Below are 25,240 nucleotides of genomic sequence, written 5' to 3'. Positions count from 1 at the left end.
GCAAAGAGCTCTGTTTTTTTTTTGCTCATCTGAAATTAGCACTTGGAGAGCTTTTAACGTGATTAATGAGATCTTGTGAACACCAAGAGAAATATGATGGTTAAACAAATGACCAGGGCTGAGTTTAAACTTTTGTTATGTTGGGGTTATTTTAATAATTTTTATTTTATTTCTTATTTTTGGCTGTGCTTGGTCTTTGCTGCTTTGCACACGCTTTCTCTAGTTGCAGCCAGTAGGGGCTACTCTTTGTTGTGCTGCATGGGCTTCTCATTTCAGTGGTATCTCTTGTTGCAGAGCACAGGCTCTAGGCATCCAGGCTCAGTAGCTGTGGCACACAGGCTTAGTTGCTCCGAGCCCATGCGAAATCTTCCCGGACCAGGGATTGAACCTGCATCTCCTGCATTGGCAGACAGATTCTTTACCACTGAGCCACCAGGGAGGCCCCCAGTGTATGTTCTTTATACATCAGAGAGAAACATTACATTGCTGCTAAACCTCTAACTCAATAGCTGGCAAAGTAAAGTTGAAAATGATACAAAACCCGAGAAGTGATATAGAAATTTCCATTTTTTATCATCAGAGATCATATCACAGTTCCACTCTCAGATTTTTTCCTAGGTTGCAAACTTTTGACTATGTTTCTAACAGTAGCAGATGGGAAATGGAAAATATCTACGGACTCGCCAATGATCCGTGTATCACTGTTTGGAACAGTGGCAAATACAATGAGAGAATGCCTTTTGCTAAGTGACTTTAGAGGAACAAGCAGGTCAAAGAGACATAGATTAAAAAAGTTACCATCACTGCAGTATTTGAAGTATTTATGTGTTTATGGGGCTTCCTTATATGCAGAGTACATCATGGGAAACACTGGGCTGGATGAAGCACAATCTGGAACCAAGATTGCCAGGAGAAGTATCAATAACCTCAGATATGCAGATGACACCACCCTTATGGCAGGAAGCAAAGAAGTAAAGAGCCTCTTGATGAATGTGAAAGAGGAGAGTGAAAAAGTTGGCTTAAAGCTCAACATTCAGAAAACTAAGATCATGGCATCTGGTCCCATCACTTCATGGCAAATTGATGGGGAAACAGTAGAATCAGAGACTGACTTTATTTTGGGGGGCTCCAAAATCACTGCAGATGGTGACTGCAGCTGTGGAATTAAAATATGCTTACTCCTTGGAAGAAAAGTGATGACCAACCTAGACAGCATATTAAAAAGCAAAGACAGTACTTTGCTAACAAAGGTCTGTCTAGTCAAGGCTATGGTTTTTCTAGGAGTCATGTATGGATGTGAGAGTTGGACTATAAAGAATGATGAGCGCAGAAGAATTGATGGTTTTGAACTGTGGTGTTGGAGAAGACTCTTGAGAGTCCCTTGGACTGCAAGGAGATCCAACCAGTCCATCCTAAAGGAAATCAGTCCTGAATATTCATTGGAAGGACTGATGCTGAAGCTGAAACTCCAATACTTTGGCCACCTGATGCGAAGAACTGACTCATTTGAAAAGACCCTGATGCTGGGAAAGATTGAAGGCGGGAGGAGAAGAACACAACAGAGGAATGAGATGGCTGGATGGCATCACCGACTCAATGGACATGAGTTTGGGAAACTCCGGGAGTTGGTGATGGACAGGGAGGCCTGGCGTGCTGCAGTCCATGGGGTCACAAAGAATCAGACATGACTCAGCGACTGAACTGAACTGAACTGAATGTGTTTATGGGCTGGGAAGGTATGTGACATGACTTCTTGTTTTAAAAAGGTCACTCTTGAAGCAGTGTGATAAGTAGATTAGAAGACAGACTGGGAACAGGGAAACCATTAGGTGGCCTATTGCAATCGGTAACCAGTGGTGGAGCCTCAAACTGAGGAACTGGCAGCGGTGATGGAAGGGAGGGAGTGGAATAAAAGATATTTGGAAAAAAGAATCAACAGAAACTAGATACGGAAGATACAACTGGCACTCCATATCTGCAGGATATCTCTGTATCCAAGGATTCAACCAACTACAGAAGGAAAATATTGCAGAAAAAAATTCCAGAAGTTTCCAAAAAGTAAAACTTGAATATGCCACATACTGGTAACTAATTACATAACATTTACATTGTATTTACAACTATTTACATAGCACTTACATTGTAGTTATTAGAAATCTAGAGATGATTAAAATATACAGAAGGATATCCTATAGGTTTTATGCAAATACTGTGCCATTTATTTAAAGACTGGTGAATCTCCATAGATGGGTATCTGGGAGGGTCTTGGGACCAATCCCCTATGGATACTAAGGGACAGTTGCACTTGTGTTTGTTATTTATTTCATGTAACAAATCACCCCTAAATGTAACAGTTTAACATTGGAAACATTAACTCATGTAGTTTCTGAGGATTAGGAATCTAGGAGCAGCTTAACTGGCTGATTCTGGTACCAAGTCTTTGAAAAAATTGCAGTCAAGCCATTGGCTAGAGCTTTATTCCTCTCAAGATTGAACTGGAGCTGAAGAACCTGCTTCTGGGTTCACTTACGTAGCTGGGCAGGCCTCTGTTCCTTGCTGGCTGTTAGCCAGAGGCTTCAGTTTCTCACGACACTATGGCAGCTTTCTTACTCCAGAAAGATCTGAGAGAGTGATCCGAAAGATAGAGATGGCACACAAGTGAGCCAAAACTCAAAACAGAAGCCACACTCTTTTAAAGCAATCTCAGAAGTGGCTTACTATCCCATTCCATGTGCTTTAGTCAAAAAGACCAGTCCTAGTAACAGTGTAGGATGGGACTACACAGAGTATGTATGCCAGGAGGAAAGGATCGTTGTTGGCCATATTGAAGGCTGCCTACTCCAATAATAAAAGAATCAGGATTGAGACTCGAGACTCAAAAGCCTGGGGGACGTTAAGGAGAGCGGTTCACCAAGCATTTACATATGATCTGAAGTTCAAAAGAAAGTTTGGATAGGGGATTGAGGTTTAGAGGGTATTCACACATAGATGGTAGTTGAAAGCATGTAAGATAGTCCAGGCAGCGTGTATATCGAGTGCTGAGAACAGAACCTGGGCATGACTGGCATTCGGTGTGCTTACAGAGGGAGCTTCATAGGAGTCTGAGATGGAGGGATCGGAGACACGCAAGCAGAGCTGTGCTCGGAGGAGCTCCAAAAGCCTCAAATGTGAGGGGTGGTGATGTTCAGAGAAGATCTGCTTCAGAAGTTTCTTCCTCAGAGGAGAATGTTAAAGCTCAGGGAAATTGGCAGTTGGCAGATGTCACCAGTCCCCAAAGGACCAGGGTCTCTCAATCACCCCTGAAGTCATCTTGCAAGCGTGGAAAACCCTGGAACCTCAGAAGTTGGGTGCCACATGAGGTTCCATTCCCAATCACCTCATCACTGAGCCCCAGGCTCAGGACACAGGCTCTCTAGGGCAGCTCAAAAGTAGCACAACTCACCATCGGCTGCCTAAGCTCCAGGGCAGGAGGCTGGAGCTGAAAGACCAGCATCTAATTCACCCCTGGTTCAAGGGAAGGGAAGATTAAACTCAGGGCACTTGACCAGACCAAGGCCAGTGGTGAGCTGATAAACGGTTAACAATTGGGCAGGTGGTGGTGGGGGGGGGGTGGTTTGTAGCTCAGGGGAGGCCCAGCCTTGTAGCATTTGCCAAATTCCATGGTCTAAATATTCTCACCATGGGATGAGGATCAAGATGACAGACTAAGAAGATACAGAGCTTACTTCCCTCCACAAGTGTTACCGAGTCTACGCTCTGTCTGCTTGCTGCACGACAGGCCAATAATCAGGAGACAAGGTGTTGAGGCAAGCCGTAGTGATTTTACTCAGAAAACCAGGCATCCGAGAAGGTGGCGGATTAGAGTCCAAGACATCTTATGGGGTCTGGATGCTAGCTTCTTTTATAGAACAGAGGAGAGAAGGTGAGGAAGTAAAGTAAAAAGGCGGTGAGTCTTGCAAAGTATCTCCTGGTTTGGCCAGCCTCCATTAGGGAAAGTGTTAATTCCTTTTTTTCTGCAGCCATTCACAGGCAGACAGGGTCAGGATGTTTCCCTATGAGCTGAATACAGGCACTTCAACATTCTGTCAGAGGGGCAGGTGTTCCCCAAGGCCACGATGTACGCTTATAGCTTCAGGCAGCATCTTCTTAGTGATTATAGAAACAAAAGTGGTGGAAAGCAAAGGTTAGAGTAAAAGAAACAGCTCAAACATGGAATCAGATTTTATTCTTCCCTGTTACCTCAAATGAATCAAAGATACATCTACACGTGGAAAAACTGTTATGGAAAACTAACTGAAAACCGGCAGAAGAACTAAACAAGTAAGGCTGCAAGAAAGACTCCCATATAATTGGGAAGAAAAGCATGGAGTGGAGACCTGTGACCTTGGGAGAGGACAAGGGGAAAAGGGAAATCACACAGGTGGCCCTGGGGAGTGAGCAGGTGAAGTCACAGACTGGGCCTCCCAGTCCTGGGGTCCTCCCAGAAGAGACAAGCCCCTTTGACTGCTTGGAGGACCACTGGGACAGATAAAGAAGCTGGGGAAGCTTAGATTCCATTCATGAGGAGTGTGCAGGTACTGGTCTGCCATCAGACAGGGTGGAGAGAGTTCTGCCCTAGTGGTTGTTTCTTTACTGCTATCCCTAATCTGAGCTGGCTTCCCTGATGTTTCAGGTGGTAAAGAATCCATCTGCCAGTGCAAGAGACCAGGGTTTGGTCTCCACTCCATGGAGGAAGAAATGCAATTCACTGCAGTATTCTTGCCTGGAGAATTCCATGGACAGAGGAACCTGGCAGGCTATAGTTCATGGGGTTGCAAAGAGTCAGACATGACTGAGCAGTTAACACTAGTCTGAGCTAAGAGAACACCCCAGCCCCACATACTCCACAGCACAGCTTGGCAATGAACCTAGTGCCCAGGGACCTGGGAAAGACTTGATCTAAAGGTGCAGAGGCAATCCAGGGGCCTGGGGTGTGGTCTGGGTGGGGCAGTGGCGGTTGTTGGCACTCACTGAAATGGTGCCACTGAAGCCCAACCAGATTTCTGACAGCAGCACGGTCACTTAAACCACCAGGACCCCTGGTCGCGACCTGGTGAATGCTCTGGCCCCACTCACTCCATACCACAGCTTTGCATTGATATGGGATGGCCATAACATGGGATAAGACATGGCTCTGGGCTGCTTCTGAGAAGAGCCGCAGATACCTACACAGGCAGCGCACACAAGCCTTTCTTACTTCACCACTCCCCTCTTTTGAGGCAAAGGCTCCAGTATGGGGAAAAGTAAAGATATATACACTTAGGGGCTTCCCTCATAGCTCAGTTGGTAAAGAATCCACCTCCAATGCAGGAGACCCTGGTTCGATTCCTGGGCTGGGAAGATCCGCTGGGGAAGGGATAGGCTACCCACTCTAGTATTCTTGGGCTTCCCTTGTGGCTCAACTGGTAAAGAATCCGCCTGAAATGTGGGAGACCTGGGTTCGATCCCTGGGTTGGGAAGATCCCCTGGAGAAGGGAAAGGTTACCCACTCCAGTATTCTGGCCTGGAGAATTCCATGGACTGTATAGTCCATGGAGTCGCAAAGAGTCAGAAGTGACTGAGTGACTTTCACTTCACTTCAATTAAAAAACTTCAAAGATATACACTTAAAGGGAACAAAGCCAGCCTGAGTCCAACCCCCAGGGCTTTGGCTCGAGCAACTCAGGAGACCACTGACAGTGTGGTGACAGCCACTGTGCAGAGCGAAAGTCCCATCTCACACCCTGCACAGGCTTGAGCTACTTCAGCACCAGCCAGGACCCCCTTTATCAAGGTGATGGTGGCAAGCCCACCCTGAGAAATGATGTGGCTGCTGTCACATCAAATCCACCAGTCACATCAAAGACACTGGGCACACAGTCTATATGGGGACGCTCCCACAAACACCTATTCAAGACCACAAGATAACTGTTTCACCTAAATTTAAGACACAGAGAAATGTAAGTAAAATGAAAAGACAGGAACTACTCTCAATTGAAAGAACAAGAGACAGTCTCCAAGAAAATGATGAAACAGATATATGTAATCCATCTACCAGACTATGAGTTCAAAACATTGGTAATAAAAATGCTGTGTTCTTTATCTCAAGAAAACATTTGTAATCCATTTATGCTAATTGAGTTTCCCTTATCATAAAATAAACAAAACAAAACCCTGCTGGTTTAAGTACCCTTGTAATGCAAGTTCGTGTGCCTGACAGTGAGGCCAAACAAACTGAAAAGTCGGAGTTTGCAGCAGAGAAAGGTTTATTGCAAGGCCATTCAAGGAGACAGGAAGCTTAGGCCTTAAAAGCCCTGAGCTCCCTGAAGAGTTTCCGCAAAGCACTTTAAAAAATTCTCTGATTGGCTGACGGTGAGGGTGGTGTCTCAGGGATTAAAAAAATTGGTCCTTAGGCTCCAGCTGACTCATGGTCATAATATCTTCCATTTGCTGGAGAGGGGAGGTTTTTTTACATCTGCAAAATAACTCAGGAAGTGTGCATCAAACAGTATTGTCTAGGTACTTCAGAGAGGAGCTTTGGGGGAAGATTTGGGGGAAGGCCTGTCCCAGGAAGCTCTCACGGCTTCCTGCTCAGTTACTACACCCTAAAAGGGACAAAGAAACAAAAGATTAAGGTGTTTTCCTGAATGATTTTGTTTTTAGTTGAAGACAGCAAACCCTTGAGGAAAATAAGATTGAGTAAATGCTGTTATTCTAATCATAGGAGCAATACAGTTTTAAAGGGATTAATCACAGTGAGCTAGAAGAGTTAGGAAGAAACAGTGAAAGAGGTGAAAAATAGGGATGGTAAGTATGATGGGGTCAGATAATTGATTAGTCTGGATTCTCTGGAATAATCCCAACTTGAAATATTTTGTACTATTGACTCTGTGGGAAGCACTAGAGTTCAAAAATTTAAGTGACTACTACTATAGTTAAGAATACAAATTATTCCAAAGACTGAAGACAAAAAGATATCCAATTTGAGCAAAAACAACCTTACAGTTTTTAATCTATTCATTTTAGTGAGCATGTGATATGTACCGCAGTTGTAGCAGGGAAAAACCAGTTCTGACTCCACTTTGGAACTATTTGACTTGCTTTTACTTGCTTTTGTTATCATAGTCATACATAATGGCCTGCCTCAGAGAATCCTGCCCCTCTGCCTGTTAAAGTGTCTTTGTTCAGAACCCTGTCCATCTGTAGATGGCAGGAAGGAAGAAATTAACACATCCCTGTTTGAGGCTTCTCTTTCTAGGAGATAGTTGCAAGATTAAAGGCCTTTCTACGTTGTTTCTTCACCTCCCCCAATCTTGAGTCATTTGTCTGCCATCTTCTTGGCCTGCCAGCTCCCTGAATATAAAGTCACATTCCTTGCCTCAACCCCTCCTCTCTGATTCATTGGCCTGTCCATGTAGCGAGCAGAGTATGCTTGGACTCCGTTAACACAGTGAGTGGCGTGAGCGAGCCAGGCAGAGTTCCTGCATTCATTGAGATTATTTTTCTCAGGAGACATTCCTGTTAAGACTATATGAATCACCACAACAGTATCTGTTGAACACCGAACACACAATAAGCCCACTTCATATGGTGTCTCATTTAACTACCCTAACAAGCCTCTGAGGTCTTCCCTGGTGGCTCAGCAGGTAAAGAACTCGCCTGGCAATGCAGGAGACACCGGTCCCATCCCCGGGTCGGGAGAAGGAAATGCAACCCACTCCAGTATTCTGGCCTGGGAAATCCCGTGGACAGAGGAGCTTGGCGGGCTACCGTCCAAGGCCAACGAGTCGGACACGACTTAGGAACTAAAACAAAATCCCTATAAAGTTAGCACCTAACATTTCAGTTCTGTCTTGGAAGGGCACGTCATCTACCACAGGTCCCTATGACTAAAGCTGCAAAAACATTTTGATGCATTAAAACGCTACCGGGCCCCCCAAGTCCCCCAAACTTTCAAACAGGAGGTGGCTCTGCTACAGAAGGGAGCCAGGCTGGGACTGCGGGCGCCATTGGCACCGCATCTCCCAGGCGACCAGAACCTAACGGCCGCTACGTAGCCGCGGCCCCGCCCCTCCCCTCCCTCGCGGCGCCCTGGGCCTCCCCGCGCCCCCAGCTCGCTTTCTGCGCAGGCGCAGAGCGCTGACCCCGCCCCCTGGCGCCGCGATCGCAGCCATTTCGCAGCCGCTTTCTTGCAAGTTGCGGTTCGCTCGACCGGTTCCCGTCGCTAAAGGCCAGTGCTACAGACGGTCCTAATAGGGCTGTGCTCTCGGGCACCAGGAAAGCGGACGAGGGTAAGGGGAAGACGGCCTTGTGGTTCTCGTGGGGCCGGCGCGGGCCCCGCGGCTCTGCAGCCGGGCTTTGTTCGCGGGCGCGGGCGGTGGCGTGTTGGGGTGGGGGTGGGGAGCCGCCCCGCCGGGTTCCCGGATTGCGGGCTGCGCGCTGCGCGTGGGGTCGGGGCCGGGGGGCCGCGTTGTTGCCCTGGTTGTTCGTGCAGCCATTCCCGGCCCGGTCTCCGGAACGGCCGGGCCGCGCTTCCTCCTCCGGCCTAGCGCGGCGGAGCGGCTCTCGCCGCAGAGGAAGAGGTGGGGGAGGTGTGAATCGTCCTGTGGGGGTGAGCCCGCCGAGGCGCCACGCTCGCCTTAGGGGCCTTCAGTCGTTCAAGCCGCACGGAACTGGCTGTTGTCTCGGGGGCGCTGTCCTGCGGCCGCTGTAGACGGCGAGTGAAGAGGTGAGGCAGCGTCCCGGCCCGTCCTTTCCGGGGGTGGGGGTGGGGAGGCAGTCGGAAAACAGGCGTCTGTAGGTTTCCGTAAAGAGATTGCGAGGAATTAGTGTAAAGAGGGAGAGCTGCTTGAGATCGGGTGGCGGGGGCAGGCGTCCTGGAGGAGGTAGACCTTTGAACTGTTGGCCATGGGGGGGAGGATGCGTCAGCGACGGAGAGGGGAGCAGAACCGCCGAGGCAGGCGTTGGAAACGGAAAGAAGGCCATGTGACTGGAGTGTGGTGAGAATTTAAGAGAAGCATGGATTCGGGGGTAGCTGGAGTGGAGGAAGTGGGAATCGTTGAGGACGTCATTCCCGTACTCCAGGTGTGCAGAGTGGTACCAGGGAGATGGGACACCTGCCTTGGAGGCAGAAGTGGGCTACCTGGCTGGAAATTCTGGGTTCCCCAGGTAGGAGCTCTGTCTCTTGGGGCAAGGTTATTCTTGACTTAGTTACTCGCCTGTAAAAAGGGAATAATAATAATGCTTTTCTGCACAGTGTTCTAAAGGTTAAGTAAAATAGTTCACATAGGTGCTCCTTTAAAGATACTGACTGGCACATAACAAGGGATAGCTATAGAGGATCTTCAGGGACTGGGTAGATCCCACACCGTGAGTAACCTGGTGGATGGTGGTACCATTTGGGGAGATGGGAAAACTGGGCTTGAGGGGAAGGACAGGTTTGGGGAAGAAATTTAAAGTTCTCTTTTGACTGAGATGCCATGGTAGCATCCAAATGGGTCTGTTAGATGAACTTGGTTTTGGAGGTTAAAAAGACTGTAAATTTTTAGTATATATTTGGTTATCATTAGGATATAGTTGGTGTTTAACATTATGGAGTTAGATGAGACTACTGAGAGATGAAGGAATTTGATAGTGTAGTCCTTCATATTCCATGTTACTCCTTCACCTTGAGGGCTTGTTTTTTAAATTAATTATTCATGGTTGGAATTTGTAGATATCCTTAGCTTTCCACAGCTTTTCGTTAATAGGGTGTCACCAGGGTTAACTTAGTTGGCGGACAGAGGTCTGCATCATCAAAGCTTGGTTTTTCCAGTAGTCAGTTGCAGACAGAGTTGGATCATAAAGGAGGGTGTGGGTGTGTTTGTGGTGTGTGGGTGTGTATTAGTCACTCATTCGTGTCCCACTCTTGTGACCCCATCCACTGTAGCCCACCAGGCTCCTCTGTCCATGAAATTCTCCAGCCAAGCATACTAGAGTGGGTTGCTATTTCCTTCTCCAGGGGATCTTGCCCACCCAGGACTTGAACCCTGGTCTCCTGCGTTACAGGCAGATTCTTTTTTGTGTGTGTGGTTTCTTTTTTTTTTTTTTTTTAATTGGAGGCTAATTACAATAATGTGGTGGGTTTTGCCATACATTCACATGAATCAGACAGGCAGATTCTTTACTGTCAGAGCCCCAAGGAATTGATGCTTTCAGATTGTGGTGCTGGAGAAGACTCTTGAGAATCCCTAGGAGTGCAAGGAGATCAAACTGCATCCTAAAGGAAATCAAGTATTAATATTTATGGGAAGGGCTGAAGTTGAAGCTCCAGTACTTTGGCCATCTGATGCTAAGAGCTGACTCATTGGAAAGGACCCCAATGCTGGGAAAGATTGAAGGGAAAAGGAGAAGGGAGCTGCAGAAGATGAGAAGGTTGGATGGCATCACTGACTCAATGGATTTGAGTTTGAGCAAACTCCAGGAGGTAGTGGAGCACTGTCTGCCTGGTGTGTTGCAGTCCATGGGGTCAAAAAGAGTCCCGACGTGACTTAGCAACTGAACAACAACAGGGTTAGCCTGTGACTACAAAATAAACTATACTAGGTCCAGTTTGATGACACAAGACTTAGGTGCTAACAGAATACACTGAACATTATCAGAAGACAGACTTAATGCTTGAAATGGGGTTTCTTCTCACATCACAGCAAATTGAATTTGTATTATTTTTTCTCTGGTTCTAAATTTAGTCTCAGATACTTAGCTAGTAATTTAAACTCAAATTTTAGACTTAGGCTAAATATCTTTTGCTATCTTATAGGAGGAGTAGAGGGAGAATGCTAACAAGTGCAATATGTAGTACTTCAAAAAGATGAAATATTCTCAAATTTTAATGAATATCAAGGCCTAAAGATTTGGTATAAAATATTTAAGTTCATTATTATTTTTAGTTTAAGTACTGATTAAGTATTTGGACTTACTAACATAATATATTGCCTACAGTTTTGAGGACAGTCTGCTAGGAGACAGTGCAAATGAGGGTAAACTATTGAATTTATATACGAAATAATTGATGACCATTTCTTAATATAGTAGTTTGGGTTTGGACTTAAGCTTCCACAGTGGATAACTTGGAAGTTAATATCTATGCCAAAGTTTCTTCCTCTGTAAAATGATGATGTAGTAGGATCTATCATGTATATATATCTACCACTGTTGTGAGGATTAGATAAAGCACATAAAATGCCTCTTGTAAAAAGGAGATTACATAAAATGTCTTTTAAGAAAAGATAAAAAGCGCATGTAGTTAGCTAAAGATAACCATTTGGGGGGATAGTTCTTTTCCAGTCTTGATTTATTTATGCATACTTCTTGTGTAGTACAAATTACACTTTAGTATTCTGCTTTTTTTTTTTTAAACAAAATGTGATGAACTTTCCAATTTCATCATTAAAATTTCTTAATAGGCAGTGTTAATAGCAGCATGATAGAATATCTTGTGCTTAACATCGATTTTCAGTAAATTCCCGCCATTGAATATTTTCAGATTGGTAATTTCCACTGTTTACTTTTATAAATAATGCTGTTTTTAACTGATTTGTTTCTTAGGTCTGAAGAAGACGCTTGAATCATGGGTGATGTTAAAAATTTTCTGTATGCCTGGTGTGGCAAAAGGAAGATGACTCCATCTTATGAAATCAGAGCAGTGGGGAACAAAAACAGACAGAAATTCATGTGCGAGGTATTAAAAAAAGATACAGCTTGCATTTATGTGACTTTAAGGCTTATTTTATTATTAAAAGAATAATGTTTTCTGTTTGGAAATGTTAATGTGTTGTACATTGGGATATGTCCTTTATTGTGACTTGCCTGCTATTTCTATCTCATTATAAGTCATTTTCAAGTGATATGAAATTAGTCAGTCGTTTTAAAAAATCTTTTGGCCACACCACACAGCTTGGGGGATTTCAGTTCCCTGACCAGGGGTGGAACCCATGCTGCAGTGATAGCAGTGAGTCCTAACCGCTGGACAGCCAGGGAATTCCCTGAGCATTACTTTTAAAACAATGTGGTAGGTAAATTATTCTAATTAGAACAATGTGTCTTTCACCCTTTATGCACTACCAGTAGTGCAGATTAGAAAAATTGGACTGTCTGTAGTTAGTTACTAATTCCAGTAGAAAGTTGGTGCGTTCTTAACTGCTTCACGACAAGAGTGCTTTAAAATAAATACAGGTAGTTTATTCTTTGGTCTTGTAAAATCAGATTTTGATGTGGAACTTTCTGTTGCGTGAGAAGAGATTATCTGAGCCACATAAGTTTACATTCTTGGTTTTGGGTTAGTTTATCACTGGACAGTATGAATGGAGCATTCACAGCCTGTGAATTCTCTTAGGTGTGTTATTTTCACTGTGTTCATGAAGTGTATCTCCAGTAATTAACTGTAATCCCTTAATGGTCTAGTGAAGTATGAATTTTTTAAATCCCCAAATTACCCAGGCCACTCGCTCAATATATTTTTTTCTTGAAGGTTCGAGTGGAAGGATATAATTACACTGGCATGGGTAATTCCACCAATAAAAAAGATGCACAGAGCAATGCTGCCAGAGACTTTGTTAACTATTTGGTTCGAATAAATGAACTAAAGAGTGAAGAAGTCCCAGCTATGGGGGTAAGTGTGGCCAAGCACTTGAGACGTATATTATAAGGTTACCTAATGCAGTATGTGTGGAGGCACAGCATGATAGTTGTTCAGTGTTGTTTTCAAATAGTGTGTTGATGTGTTCCTTAGTGAACCTTAGGGGTGATTTGTTTTTTCAGAGAACTGGGATGATTTCCTAAAGATTTGGATTTCGTTTTCATTATATACCTGACTTGGGGATTCCCTTTAATCTGTATGTCTTACGGTTTTACATATTGTATTCATTCAAAACTGATTTTTCAGAGCCTGTTGTGTTCTGTGTACTTCAAAAATAACATTTTAAACAATATAAAAATCAGTTACATTTTAAGATACATTTGCTCCCATTGACATTTTCTTAACAAAGTTAAAATAGTATTTGGTAGAGTGGAATATCATTCTTGTGTTTTTGATACCGTAATTATTTTTAATTATATTGTGTGTATGCAGCAAAAGCTTTGAAAAAATAAACTTATTAACTAAGAAGTGAAAGTTTGAATTTTCACAAAATAGTGGTATTGCTGATGCTTTTAAAAAGAGTCATTATGAAAAAAAATCACATTATGATTTAAGCACATGCCTTAGGTGTTACATGAAAAATCCAGTGTTTATAAAAACCTTTAGGAATAGTATATTAATTTCAGCACTTTTCAGTGAGGGGAGGGTTGCTACGGGCATCTAGTCGGTAGTCCGGGGATATTGCTAGACATCCTATGATCAAAGCATCATTCCCACTTTGGCCCAGCTGGTTCGTTCTTACTGGAGCTGTTAGTAATTGCCCTCCACTCTTCCCCAGTAGCGTATTGGACACTTTTCCAACCTGGGGGGCTCATCCTTTGGGGTCATATCTTTTTGCCTTTTCATACTGTTCGTGGGATTCTCCAGACAAGAGTACTGGAGTGGGTTGCCATTTCCTCCTCCGGTGGACCATGTTTTGTCAGAACTCTTCACTATAACCTGTCCTTCTTGGGTGGCCTTGCACAACATGGCTCATAGCTTTATTGAGTTATGCAAAAAGGTAAATGATCTATACAGTACAAAGTGATCCCAGTTTTTGTGTGAAAATTATATTCATCTACATAATTATGTAATCTCCAGAGAGAGAATTACGAATATTTTTACTACCCTTACCTTTTCTGCCTGAAATGAGAACATAATAGTTTTATAATACTGAAAACAACAATAGTAATATTATGAGGAAAAGAGGGAGTGACACATGGGCCTCCTCTAAGTTTTAAAGAATTTAATGGTCTCTGAAGGCAAAGTTACTGACCTTACCTTGACTTTTCCTCTTGCAGGTAGCACCCCCTCCACCATCAGCCACTGATTCATCTGATACCACAGCAGATGATGGAGGTTTACCATCAAACCTGGGAGGACCTCTTCCTCCACATCTGGCTCTCCAGGCAGGTAAGGACTTGAATGTGTGCACATGACTGAGACTAAGATACACTGTCTTGCACAGTCATCATCATTTTCTCACTTGGACAGATAGAAATAACTATTCTGAACTCCTAATGTGGAGAGAACCCAAGATCTTCGTAAGTTTGCAAATACCACCAGGTTATTTAATCTCTTATAAAGTGGTACAGTTCAATTCCTTTCTGTCATTAGATTTTGATCTCTGGATAGATTTTGCACAGGCTAGAATATTTGGTTAAAGGGGCTTTATTTACTGCTCTTTCTTGTTTTTAACTTGATTCCTACCAAATATTGTGGAGAAGGCAATGGCACCCCACTCCAGTACTCTTGCCTGGAAAATCCCATGGACGGAGGAGCCTGGTGGGCTGCATTCCACGGGGTCGCTAAGAGTCGGACACGACTGAGCGACTTCACTTTCACTTTTCACTTTCATGCATTGGAGAAGGAGTCGGACATGACTGAGGTGACTTAGCAGCAGCTACCAAATATTGTAGGCTTGTTTGTTTGCCATATGGGTCCCAGTCACTGCTGAATTCTGTATATATAAAAACTTTCATTAGTGTGTCCACTGTGGGGTCAGTTACCTGGAATATTTGTCAAATTACCTATGTCTCAGATCCAGTGTTTATGAAACAAGGATAACAATGTTTACTTATAAGATTATTTGAGTAAACTTAAATATTAATAAACAGTTTTAGGCAGTATTAACTACAATTTTTACTCTGCTTTCTCATTAAAATTCATCAGTTTGTAGCACATTTTTAACTTCTTATTTCCATCTCTAGCACTAGCATGTAGCTATCTTTCAGGGTCATATCTTGCGAAGAAACAGTTACCATTTAGTCAGTTATTACATATGTAACAACTTACAACAGAGCTACATGATAATGTATGCCAGGTTGTCAGTCACTTATGATCATTACTAGCAGCACCCTGCTGCATACCATCTTTGAAGTTAGCAATTTAGACCTGTATTGAGTGAGGTAACACTTAGTAAGTAAGTAAGAGATTTCAGGTCTGTTTCCAAATAACTGAAATCTTGAATTTCCAATAATAGAGCTCTGAAATCTAAATTAGGAGTATTTTTTAAAAATATTCAGGGTGTTTGTACAATTTGATTCATTAAGAGAACATCATTTTCTTTCCATAATAGAAAATAATTCTGGAGGAGGGGGCTCTGGCTATGTGCCCACCTGGGATCGAGGTGCCAACTTGAAGGATTATTACTCAAGAAAAGAAGAACAGGAAGTCCAAGCGGTAAGGCTATAACCCTGTGTTACATCTCCTAGAATGTGATTTAGGGCTTGGTTCATGGCACGGTTTAAAATATTTGCAACTTTATAATTTAGTGATTGTTTTAATTAATTATCTGAGACTGATAGTTCACGCAAAACACCATAAACCTAAGCTACCTGTTAATTCTGGTCAGTAGAATTGCCTGTAAAATAAAACTGTTTTTCCCTGGTATTAATAAAATGTCTCTTCATCTGCTTTGTAGGAAACTTAGTTGCCTCAGTAAACCTCATTTCTTGAGCACTTGCACTAAAAGTACTTTGATAAGACAGCTTACTTTTCTAACTTGATAGATAGATACTTTATTTTTTTGGCTGGATAGGTAGATACTTTATTTTTTTGGCTGTGTGCAGCAAGCAGGGTGTTAATTCCCTAACCAAGGATCAAACCCATGCCCCTTGTAATGCGGAGTCTTAACCGCTGGACTGCCAGGGAAGATCCTTTCACTTTATTTGTTTAAAGTTTTAAGACCAGCATAAAAAAAATTGGTCAGAGGTTTCTTAGGAACAGTTTAAATGTATAGTACATTATCCAATAGCTTGTTTATACAATAGGACCGTCACATGAAGTAAAAACTAGTTCTGGCTCAGTTTTGACTAGGATTAGAAGCTGTTGAAAAGACAACTTTTGCACTTTAAAGCATGGTACAAAGAAATTGTTGTTAGAGAATTGTGTATCTTAAATATACATAGCATCATGAAGCCAAATTTAATTATCATTGATTCAACAGACCCTTGAATCTGAAGAAGTGGATTTAAACGCTGGACTTCATGGAAACTGGACCTTGGAAAATGCTAAGGCTCGTCTGAACCAATATTTCCAAAAAGAAAAGATTCAAGGAGAATATAAGTACACCCAAGTGGGTCCTGATCACAACAGGTTTGCTTGTTTCACTCTTTCCCTTCCATAGTAAGTTAGGGTTTTGTAGTCATTGTTCTGGTCTTGTGCGTGGCATCTGGTTCAGTTTGTGGATGAGTAGCACATGGTGAAAAGTTACGTTACATTGCCCAAGAAAAATTGTCAGCTGATGTGTAATGTGCAGTTTACTATGGTTTTCACTTAGGGATGTGATTTTAAGAATAAAATCACAAAAATATTCTGTGTAAGAATAAAATCTGCAAAAAATCTGCTGTTTGTGTTGCTGGACTTCTGGTTCTCGTATGAATCTGAGAGGCAAAAAATTGTAGCCTCAAGTAGTGGTTTGTCCATGTTTGACTTAAAAGTCAGCCAGAGGTAGTGAGTTTATTGTTTTCTGTGGTATTAGAAGCAGTTATAATGTTTATTTCTTGAACGTGTCAAGTTAGAGATTTAAAGTTTAGAGTCTTCAGAGATAGATGGTGTTGTATCTAGAACCAAATTTCCCATCGGCTTTGAAAGTTGCCTGTGTTCGAGTCCTATTAGTGAAGTTTTAAGGGCCCGTTGTGAAGCTGAAGGAGAGCCTCCATCTTTGTATGTGAGTTAAATTAGCACACTTTTGTTCTGTTAAATTTCATAAAACTGAACATACAGGGAGGAGGAGGTTCTCACAGTGACAGTATGTTTCTCAGCCTGCTTGCTGTTCTTCCTGAGAGCATTCCAGGGTGTAGTAGTTATTACTCCCAGGAAGGCTCATATGGATAAGACTCTTCTGGGGGCACTAATATTTTATTGAAAGGGAGGGGATGTTTTAATGAAAATCTGGATGATTTAATTTGCTGTCCTTATATGAACTAAGTCAAAATGCATCAAAACTGTTTTCCTTAAAAATCAAAGTGTTGCACCTAGCAACCCTAAAATAATTATTACTGAAATAAAAGTTTGATATTGATCAAAATGATGTTCAGAGCATGGTTCCCCCTGCTTCCCAATGTTTTATTCAATCCTGAATTCTCAAATACTTAATTTTGACATCTGACTTTATTAAACCATCAGAGATTATAAAAGAAAGATTCATTTGTTGATGATTTTTTTTTTTAAATTTTGTTTTTCTACACTGATTGGGCTTAGTAGCACTTGATAACTTTAAGGGCAGTTAGATAATTTAAGTATGCCTAAAACTTACTGTAAATTTTTTTTTAATATCTTAATTGACTTCTGATACAAAGAGTTAAAGAATTCAGGCTATGACAAGGAAGGCAGAGGCAGTTGGGGGAGCTTGGACAGCATTGCTCTTTGTATGTCCTTTAAAGGCATAACAGACAGCAACACTAGAGGTCTGTGTTCATACACACATGTGCTGCTGCTTAGGCTGAACTAAGCAATCACATGGGAAACTATTGTAAACTGATTTCTGGTGTTGCTGTTCCCCCCTAGGTGGAGGAGAATGAGATTGAGTGCTGACTTTAAGCCTGGCTGAGAAACATACTGGCATCGGTGTCATTAATGAAAGGGTGGATGTTGTTTCCCTGAAAGCCAGTGGCCTTTGACCCCTGAAGCCGCTGTGCCTGAAGGTCAGTTCACGAGGTATAGGAAGGAATCTTAACATTTTTTTTTTGTTAAGTCTCACCTGACCTTTTATTCACAGCAGAGCCAAGGTTAGAATATACCTGAGCAATGGAAGGATCAGAAAGCATAGTTTTCAAAGGGCAGTTTTCCCCTTTTTAAAACCCAAATTTATTCCCTAGTGTCTGCTAGCTATTTTGGCTATAGTTTTCAAAAATATTTTGTTCTCCGAGACTTGACTTAAATAAGCTAATTTTTTTTTGTTATTAAGGGCTACTTCCAACTGCAGGCAGATACCAGACCTCTGTCTGAACCACTGACATGGGCTCAGTGTTTGTATACCCATGTGTATGTGTGCATACAAGCCTATTGTTAGCTGATCGTAACAGATTGAAATCATTATTGAGTGGCCCATGCAAAGAATTTTAAAACAACCACAACTATAGTTTAAGGAGAGTATTGGACCTATTTTATTTCTTGGCCTCAAGCTAAGTGGAAAATTCCTTTTCACTGAATGTTTTCTAGCTATTCAGACTGCAGCCTTTGAAATACAGTTTAAAGTAAGTAAATATGGAATCAAAACTCCTAACATTTTCTTTCCATGAACAGTTGGCTCATCAACTTTGATTACAGCTGTCTCATGCCGTGTTGTACATTATTTGACGTTTATGTACTTCATTTGTTCTAGGAGTGAACAGAAATGTTTACAGTGGTTTTTTGCTTTGATTTGCCTAAGCAGTTGGAAAGCCTGATTTAAGAATCCTGGATTTAATAATTGCTAATGGTGAAATTTCTAACCTTGTTTGTATATGTTGTTACAGGAGCTTTATTGCAGAAATGACCATTTATATCAAGCAGATAGGCAGAAGTAAGTGTTATTGCTTTCCTGATATTCTGAGTCTTGTATAGCGTAGTAGTATTCATTCTAAAGTCTTGAGCCACATATATTATTAATTTGATAGAGTCCATGCTATAAGGTACCATTTAGGGTGTTTTAGAATAGTAATTAGCAGGCCCAGTTTCCCAATTTTACGTGTGAAAAGAAAGATTGTGCTAGTATTGTATTTCAAAGGGTAAGAGGGGGTAGGCTGCTGAGGAATCTGCCAGTGTCAAAGAATTAATCTTCCCATTGATACAGAAAAGATACAGCTCCTTCAGGTAAAACTTAACTCAGTGACATTTAGAAAGCAGTTAATCAGATGATAAGATTGGAGGTCTAAAGGTGAATGTGAGCATTTAAGAGTCATAGAGTCAAGAAAGAAAGGTGAGAAAGGTACCCTTGAGGAGGCATCTAAGGAACAGACTGGGGTTATTCATAAAGGAAGTAAAAAGACAAACATATACATGTATTCTTTATTCTTAGTTTAAAAGCAGGCTAATTTTAGTGTGTCAGTCATGCTTGAAAGTAAAGAATAGCTCTGTGTACCTGATTTTGTCACTAACAAGTTTTGTGATTTCAACTAAATCATACCTACGTTGCTGGGACTCAGTTAACCTCACTACAAGTTGAGGGAAGTGTGGGTATAGATTCTTTCCAGCTTGAGAATTATACAGCTACCCCTCATGACTTAAATGTAGTATATCAAAAGTCTTAAAATCAAGTCTTTGAAAGAAGCACTAGGAGATGATGTTGAATTTTTTTAATCCTAGACTTTTATAAGAATAAATTACTTTGAGTGGATAGGAGTTTTAAGCTTTTTGGAACATAGCTACAGTCATTCGTTTACATCAGGGAATAGCAAACTTCTATAGAAGTCCAGATAAATATTTTAAGCTTGCTGGGTCACATATATGACACATTATTATTTCTGTCTTACGTTTATGAACTCTTTAAAAACATGATAACATTTCTGGTTCCTGGGCCCATAGTCAAACTCTGGTTGAAGTGTCCTTAGTGAATGGTTTCACTCTTGAGAGACAGAACTGAGTGTGACAGAGACTGTGTGGCCTTAAAGCCTGAAGTATTTTTAGACCCTTAGTAGAAGATTACTTGACTCCTGGTCTAGGCACTTTGGACCCATTTTCATTCCTTTGATTTGCTTTTTGATCCTTTATTCTTCAGAAGTTAAACTCTTCCTGTTTTAATGCTATATGATGTTAATAATGACAGCTTCGTTGAAATAGTTTATTTGCTTTTAATGTAAAGATTTGTATGTGGTATGTGTCTTAGTGTGTGCCTGTAACCAAGATGGTCAGTTATTTAGTTGATAAGCTATTAACGGTATTTGTTTGAGTTAGCAGTTAGAATGAAAAGGAGCTTAGAACTCATACTCTGTATTTTAGGTCAGCTTTTGTACCTAACCTCCTAGTTGCTTATGATGAGATGTTTCTTTACTTAGACAATTTATCCTTTTCTCTTTGGTAATTTTGAACTTGAATTATAGGGATTTTTGCACGCGAACATGGATCAAATAAAAAATTGGCAGCACAGTCCTGTGCGCTGTCACTTGTCAGACAACTCTACCACCTTGGAGTGATCGAACCTTACTCTGGACTTACAAAGAAGAAAGAAGGAGAGACAGTGAGTCTTTAGACTTAGTAGCCCAGAGATAATATGAGATTCAGTTTTGTTGTTGTTTAGTCACGAAGTCTTGTCCAACTCTTTGTGACCCCATGGATTGTAGCCCGTTGGGCTTGTCTGTCCATGGGATTTCCCAGGAAAGAATACTGGAGTGGGTTGCCATTTCCTTCTCTAGGGGATCTTCCCGACCCAGAGATCAAACCCTGGTCTCCTGCATTGGCAGGTAGATTCTTTACAGCTGAGCCACCAGGGAAGCCCGTGAGATTCAGTTTAGCTTCCGTTTAGTATTTGGCTAAAGATGTTTGATCATTTTAGGACTCTTGCCTCAAGAAATGGAAATGGCCTTACTACTCAGCATTAAAGTAATTCTTTCACCAAGGAACTGACTTCTTGTTGGCTTTAAGTCTATTGTAGGCCTAGTATCAACTCCATACTCTTAATCCTCCCTTAGTAGGTTCTAGTAGTGTCTGTATGTATGTTACACAATTCTGATGACTCTCCCTTTTCTGTAGGTGGAGCCTTACAAAGTGAACCTTTCTCAAGATTTGGAGCATCAGCTGCAGAACATTGTTCAAGAGTTAAATCTTGAGATCGTGCCCCTAGTAAGCATACAGCTACTTAGTTCTTCACCTTTGTATTGACCTTCAAAGTCAGACAAGCAACTGGTATTTTTGGCTTTGTTTGTTTTAATAGCCTGAAGATCCCTCTGTGCCTGTTGCACTCAACCTTGGCAAACTGGCTCAGTTTGAGCCATCTCAGCGGCAGAACCCAGTGGGTGTGGTCCCTTGGTCACCGCCACAGTCCAACTGGAATCCTTGGACTAGCAGCAACATTGATGAGGGTCCTCTGGCTTATGTGAGTGCAACACTGTTGTTGAGATCAGACTTCTGTGTTTTACTTTTGAACATATTTCATTAGGATGTCTAGTTTTAAAGAAATGAATTCAGCTTATTTTGAAGCTGAATTACGCATTTGTGTGACTCTTGCTTTCCCATTTTACAGGCTACTCCCGAACAAATTAGCATGGACCTCAAGAATGAATTAATGTATCAGCTGGAACAGGATCGTGATTTGCAAGCTGTAAGTCTGAAGTATTTAAACATATGATGCTTAAGAGCTTCAAAACAGTGAATAATATATTTTTGCCCTTCCTAGGAAGGCAAATCAAAGATACTAATCTAACTGCTAATCCTAGTTACCTCTGAGGATAGTAGTAGTGAGTTAAGGGTCGGTGATTCTTAATGTAAATGAAGAGATGCAGTATAATAATTTTTCGTGTGTGTGTGTTGGTATTTTCTGAATAAAGCAACTTAAAATGTTAGAAGAAAGGGAATGTATATGTAATGTCCAGGATAAAAATGAGGAAAATAAGGATGTGGAGAAGGCCAAAAGATAGATTTTTTTCAGAAATTTAATGGAAAGAGGCTGTTCAATTAGAGGTGTGTGTGTATATGTATATATATTCTTTTATGAAAAAGTATTTTCTGAGAGTATTAAGCCAGTGGGAAGGAGTAACTTTTCCTAGAGATGGTGGGGTTTTTTTAGAATTAAAATAGTTGCTTCTAATATGTATGTTGGTGGACATGTGAAGTGTAACTTTTCTAATACAGGTCTTACAGGAGAGAGAGTTACTGCCTGTGAAGAAATTTGAAAGTGAAATCCTGGAAGCAATTAGTCAGAATCCAGTTGTCATTATTCGAGGTGCTACTGGATGTGGTAAAACCACACAGGTTCCCCAGTTTATTCTAGATGACTGTATCCAGAATGACCGAGCAGCTGAGTGTAACATTGTAGTAACTCAGGTAAGTAACAAGCCAGTTTATGAGGCATGTGCCTGTTGTGAATAGTGTTTGAGAGGTGGAAACATCTAGAAGCCAGAGCGTTCCTAATTCTTTGATCAGCTTCCCTGTGTAGTGACATAAAATTCTGAAAGTGGTAGAGCATTAGGCCCCTTTAAGTTAAAAACAGAAAAAAGAAAAGGCATGAAAAGAATTTAAGTTTTGTGTTAATCTCAGGTATCTTTCGCTGATAAGGTAAACTGAACCATATGGTAGATTCTTTCTGTCTGGGCTTGAGGAGGGAGTCTTTGAGCCTCAGTTCAGTTCAGTCTCTCAGTAGTGTCTGACTCTTTGCAACCCCATGGACTGCAGCACGCCAGGCCTCTTTGTCCATCACGAACTGGAGTTTACTCAAAACTCATGTCCATTGAGTCAGTGATGCCATCCAACCAGCTCATCCTCTGTCACCCCCTTCTCCTCCCGCCTTCAATCTTTCCCAGCATCATGGTCTTCTCAAATGAGTCAGTTCTTCGCATCAGGTGGCCAAAGTATTGGAGTTTCAGCTTCAGCATCAGTCCTTCCAATCAGTATTCAGGACTGATCTCCTTTAGGATGAACTGGTTGGATCTCTGTGCAGTTCAGGGGACTCTGAAAAGTCTTCTCCAACACTACAGTTCAAAAGCATCAATTCTTCAGCGCTCAGCTTTCTTGATAGTCCAACTCTCACATCCATACATGACTACTGGAAAAACCATAGCTTTGACTAGATGGACCTTTGTTGGCAAAGTATTGTCTCTGCTTGTTAATATGCTGTCTAGGTTGGTCATCACTTTTTTCCCAAAGAGCAAGCGTCTTTTAATTTTATGGCTGCAGTCACCACCTTCAGTGACTTTGGAGTCCAAAAACCTGAAGTCTGTCAGTATTTAGACTGCTTCCCCATCTCTGCCATGAAGTGATGAGACCAGATGCCATGATCTTCATGTTCTGAATGTTGAGTTTTAAGTCAACTTTTTCACTCTCCTCTTTCACTTTCATCAAGAGGCTCTTTAGTTCTTCTTCACTTTCTGCCATAAGGGTGGTGTCATCTGCATATCTGAGGTTATTGATACTTCTCCCTGCAATCTTGATTCCAGCTTTTGCTTCATCCAGCCCAGAGTTTCTCTGATGTACTTTGCATATAAGTTAAATAAGCAGGGTGACAATATACAGCCTTGACGTACTCCTTTCCCGATTTGGAACCAGTCTGTTGTTCCATGTCTAGTTCCAGCTGTTGCTTCCTGACCTGCATACAGATTTCTCAAGAGGCAGGTCAGGTGGTCTGGTATTCCCATTTCTTTGGGCCTAAAATAAGATAAAAATGAGAGTACTTTGTCCTTAAGTTTACATCCAAACCTTGGTTCTCTTTATCTTATCACCTTGAGGTTCAATAAAAACAATCAGAACAAGAGTAGACAAGATAGAAAAACAGATAAATGGTTGACTTTAGCAGAATGCTTATATGCTGGGTTCTATTTTAAACAGTTGATATTTTTGGCTCATTTACAGTTTATGACTCTTAAGATGTAAGTTCTGTATCATTTAGTATTTTTCTTTCAGTAACTTGAGGCACAAAGAGATTTAAAACTTGCCCAGGATTAACACAGGAAGTGGTTGAAACTAGTATTCACAACCAGTCTGCCTTCAGTATTCCCCGTTTTGACTGCTACATTCTGTTACCTTAGCTATAAGCAATGCTGGCAAGTCTGTCCCACTGTTAGGGAAGAGCTAATTACCCTTCCAAATTTTCTTAGGTAAAGCGGTTCCTGTCAGCTGTAACCCTGTACTTCTGGCATTTGGAAGGAGAGCATTGCAGGTAGCCAGATACCACCTCCTAGGCTGACTAGGGTTGACCTAGGGATTCTTAACCTGGAAAGTATAATTGATACTCAGGGGAGCATCTTGAACGTTGAAATAGCACCCCCCCCAAAAAAAAAAATTGTGCATATACATTTATGTGGACATGTGCAAACCATGCTGTTAATGTGTCTGAAATGAATATATGTCTTAAAATTGTCCTGTATATTTTATAGGAGAGTTGGGTTTGGGGAGGATCTAAACATGTTGACCAAAGGAATGCATTTAAAATTGATGATATCGTAAGCTTGAAAAGATAGAATAAGTGTCCATTTTTCTGGGATAGGACCCTTAGCTTTTTTCTTCTCAAACTGTTCCTTGATTGTCCTTCTCACTCCCCAAACTAGCTATGATTTCTTTGCCTCACAAGAGACATTCTAACTCCCAACTACACCTATCAGTAAAGTACCCTTCCTTTTAATGCTTACCTTTCAGGAGACATGGTGTTCAGGAGGGTGCTGTTTTACAGAACATTTGAGTTCTGTTCTGCCCTCCCTGTACTACCACTCTCCATTTTTACCCTCAGAACAATTCAGCAATATAGACAAAAATGCAGACTCCAACAAACGAGCTGAACACCTATATTTTCACTCAGAAGTTGTTTGCATGTCATGAGTAGGAAAAAACTTAACTCCTGCCTGAGTAGGAAGTGATTTTTTTCACCTCCTGTCTGACTTACCAAATCCAAGTTGTTCCAGACAGAAATGGCTTGTTTGTTCTAGACAGAATAATTTCTGTATTATGGTCTTCAGCTTTGTATGATTTGCTCACTAACTTGTGCCCCCTCCCAAATAACTTGGACAGTTCCAGTGGGCTTCATCTGTAAAATGCACAGATTCCTATAAGTAGGCTGTAACAAATATAAAAGCAAGGAAGCTGGTGTGGATTGGTGGATTGAGGGTTATTCTGTTTCTTTGCATATAAAACAGTTTTCAGTTATTCACTAGTTTCCTTTATTGTTATATCCTTCTTAAAGTAGTAAACTTACAGAGTTGAAAAATGGTTCAGAGACTTACTCCATCTTCCTTCTCAGGGTGGAGTATTGATAATAGATGGTCACCTAACTTCTGCTTGAAAATTTCCAGTTGTGTGGAGGTGTAGCCTGTGTCTTCTGATTCCAAGGCAACCTGAAAACATTTAGTCTAAATCTACATGTACCTTTGTAGCTATACTCAGAGGATATCATATTAGCCATAGTATCTGCCAAGTCTAATGCTGTTTTGTATACTTGGATGA

At 41.6% G+C, this 25,240-nt stretch overlaps 1 protein-coding gene across 8 annotated transcripts in view; it reads left to right on the top strand.

Annotated features, from left to right (window-relative positions):
• The first annotated feature begins 8,172 nt into the window (after positions 1 to 8,172).
• DHX9 (DExH-box helicase 9) overlaps positions 8,173 to 25,240 on the top strand; it is a 37,957-nt gene continuing 20,889 nt past the window's right edge. Inside the window, exons 1-13 of one of the 8 annotated variants that reach the window (XM_081492535.1) lie at positions 8,173 to 8,309; positions 11,605 to 11,737; positions 12,527 to 12,667; positions 13,975 to 14,086; positions 15,252 to 15,355; positions 16,122 to 16,270; positions 17,684 to 17,820; positions 18,634 to 18,680; positions 20,197 to 20,333; positions 20,846 to 20,935; positions 21,027 to 21,188; positions 21,336 to 21,413; positions 21,944 to 22,135. In XM_081492535.1, coding sequence (XP_081348661.1) covers positions 18,650 to 18,680; positions 20,197 to 20,333; positions 20,846 to 20,935; positions 21,027 to 21,188; positions 21,336 to 21,413; positions 21,944 to 22,135 — 690 coding nt within the window. In that variant the 5' untranslated portion in view covers positions 8,173 to 8,309; positions 11,605 to 11,737; positions 12,527 to 12,667; ... (3 more) ...; positions 17,684 to 17,820; positions 18,634 to 18,649. Of the gene's footprint in view, positions 8,747 to 9,906; positions 10,080 to 11,604; positions 11,738 to 12,526; positions 12,668 to 13,974; positions 14,087 to 15,251; positions 15,356 to 16,121; positions 16,271 to 17,683; positions 17,834 to 18,633; positions 18,681 to 20,196; positions 20,334 to 20,845; positions 20,936 to 21,026; positions 21,189 to 21,335; positions 21,414 to 21,943; positions 22,136 to 25,240 lie in introns of those variants that run through there. The other 7 variants (XM_081492538.1, XM_081492536.1, XM_081492539.1 and 4 more) reach the window with 7 other exon arrangements.

Source organism: Giraffa tippelskirchi, chromosome 5, assembly GCF_054371585.1.
Source record: "Giraffa tippelskirchi isolate mGirTip1 chromosome 5, T2T-mGirTip1v1.2.pri, whole genome shotgun sequence".
Lineage (NCBI taxonomy): Eukaryota > Metazoa > Chordata > Mammalia > Artiodactyla > Giraffidae > Giraffa > Giraffa tippelskirchi.
Note: the sequence above shows the minus strand (reverse complement) of the source record. Positions and strands in the feature narration are given on the sequence as shown.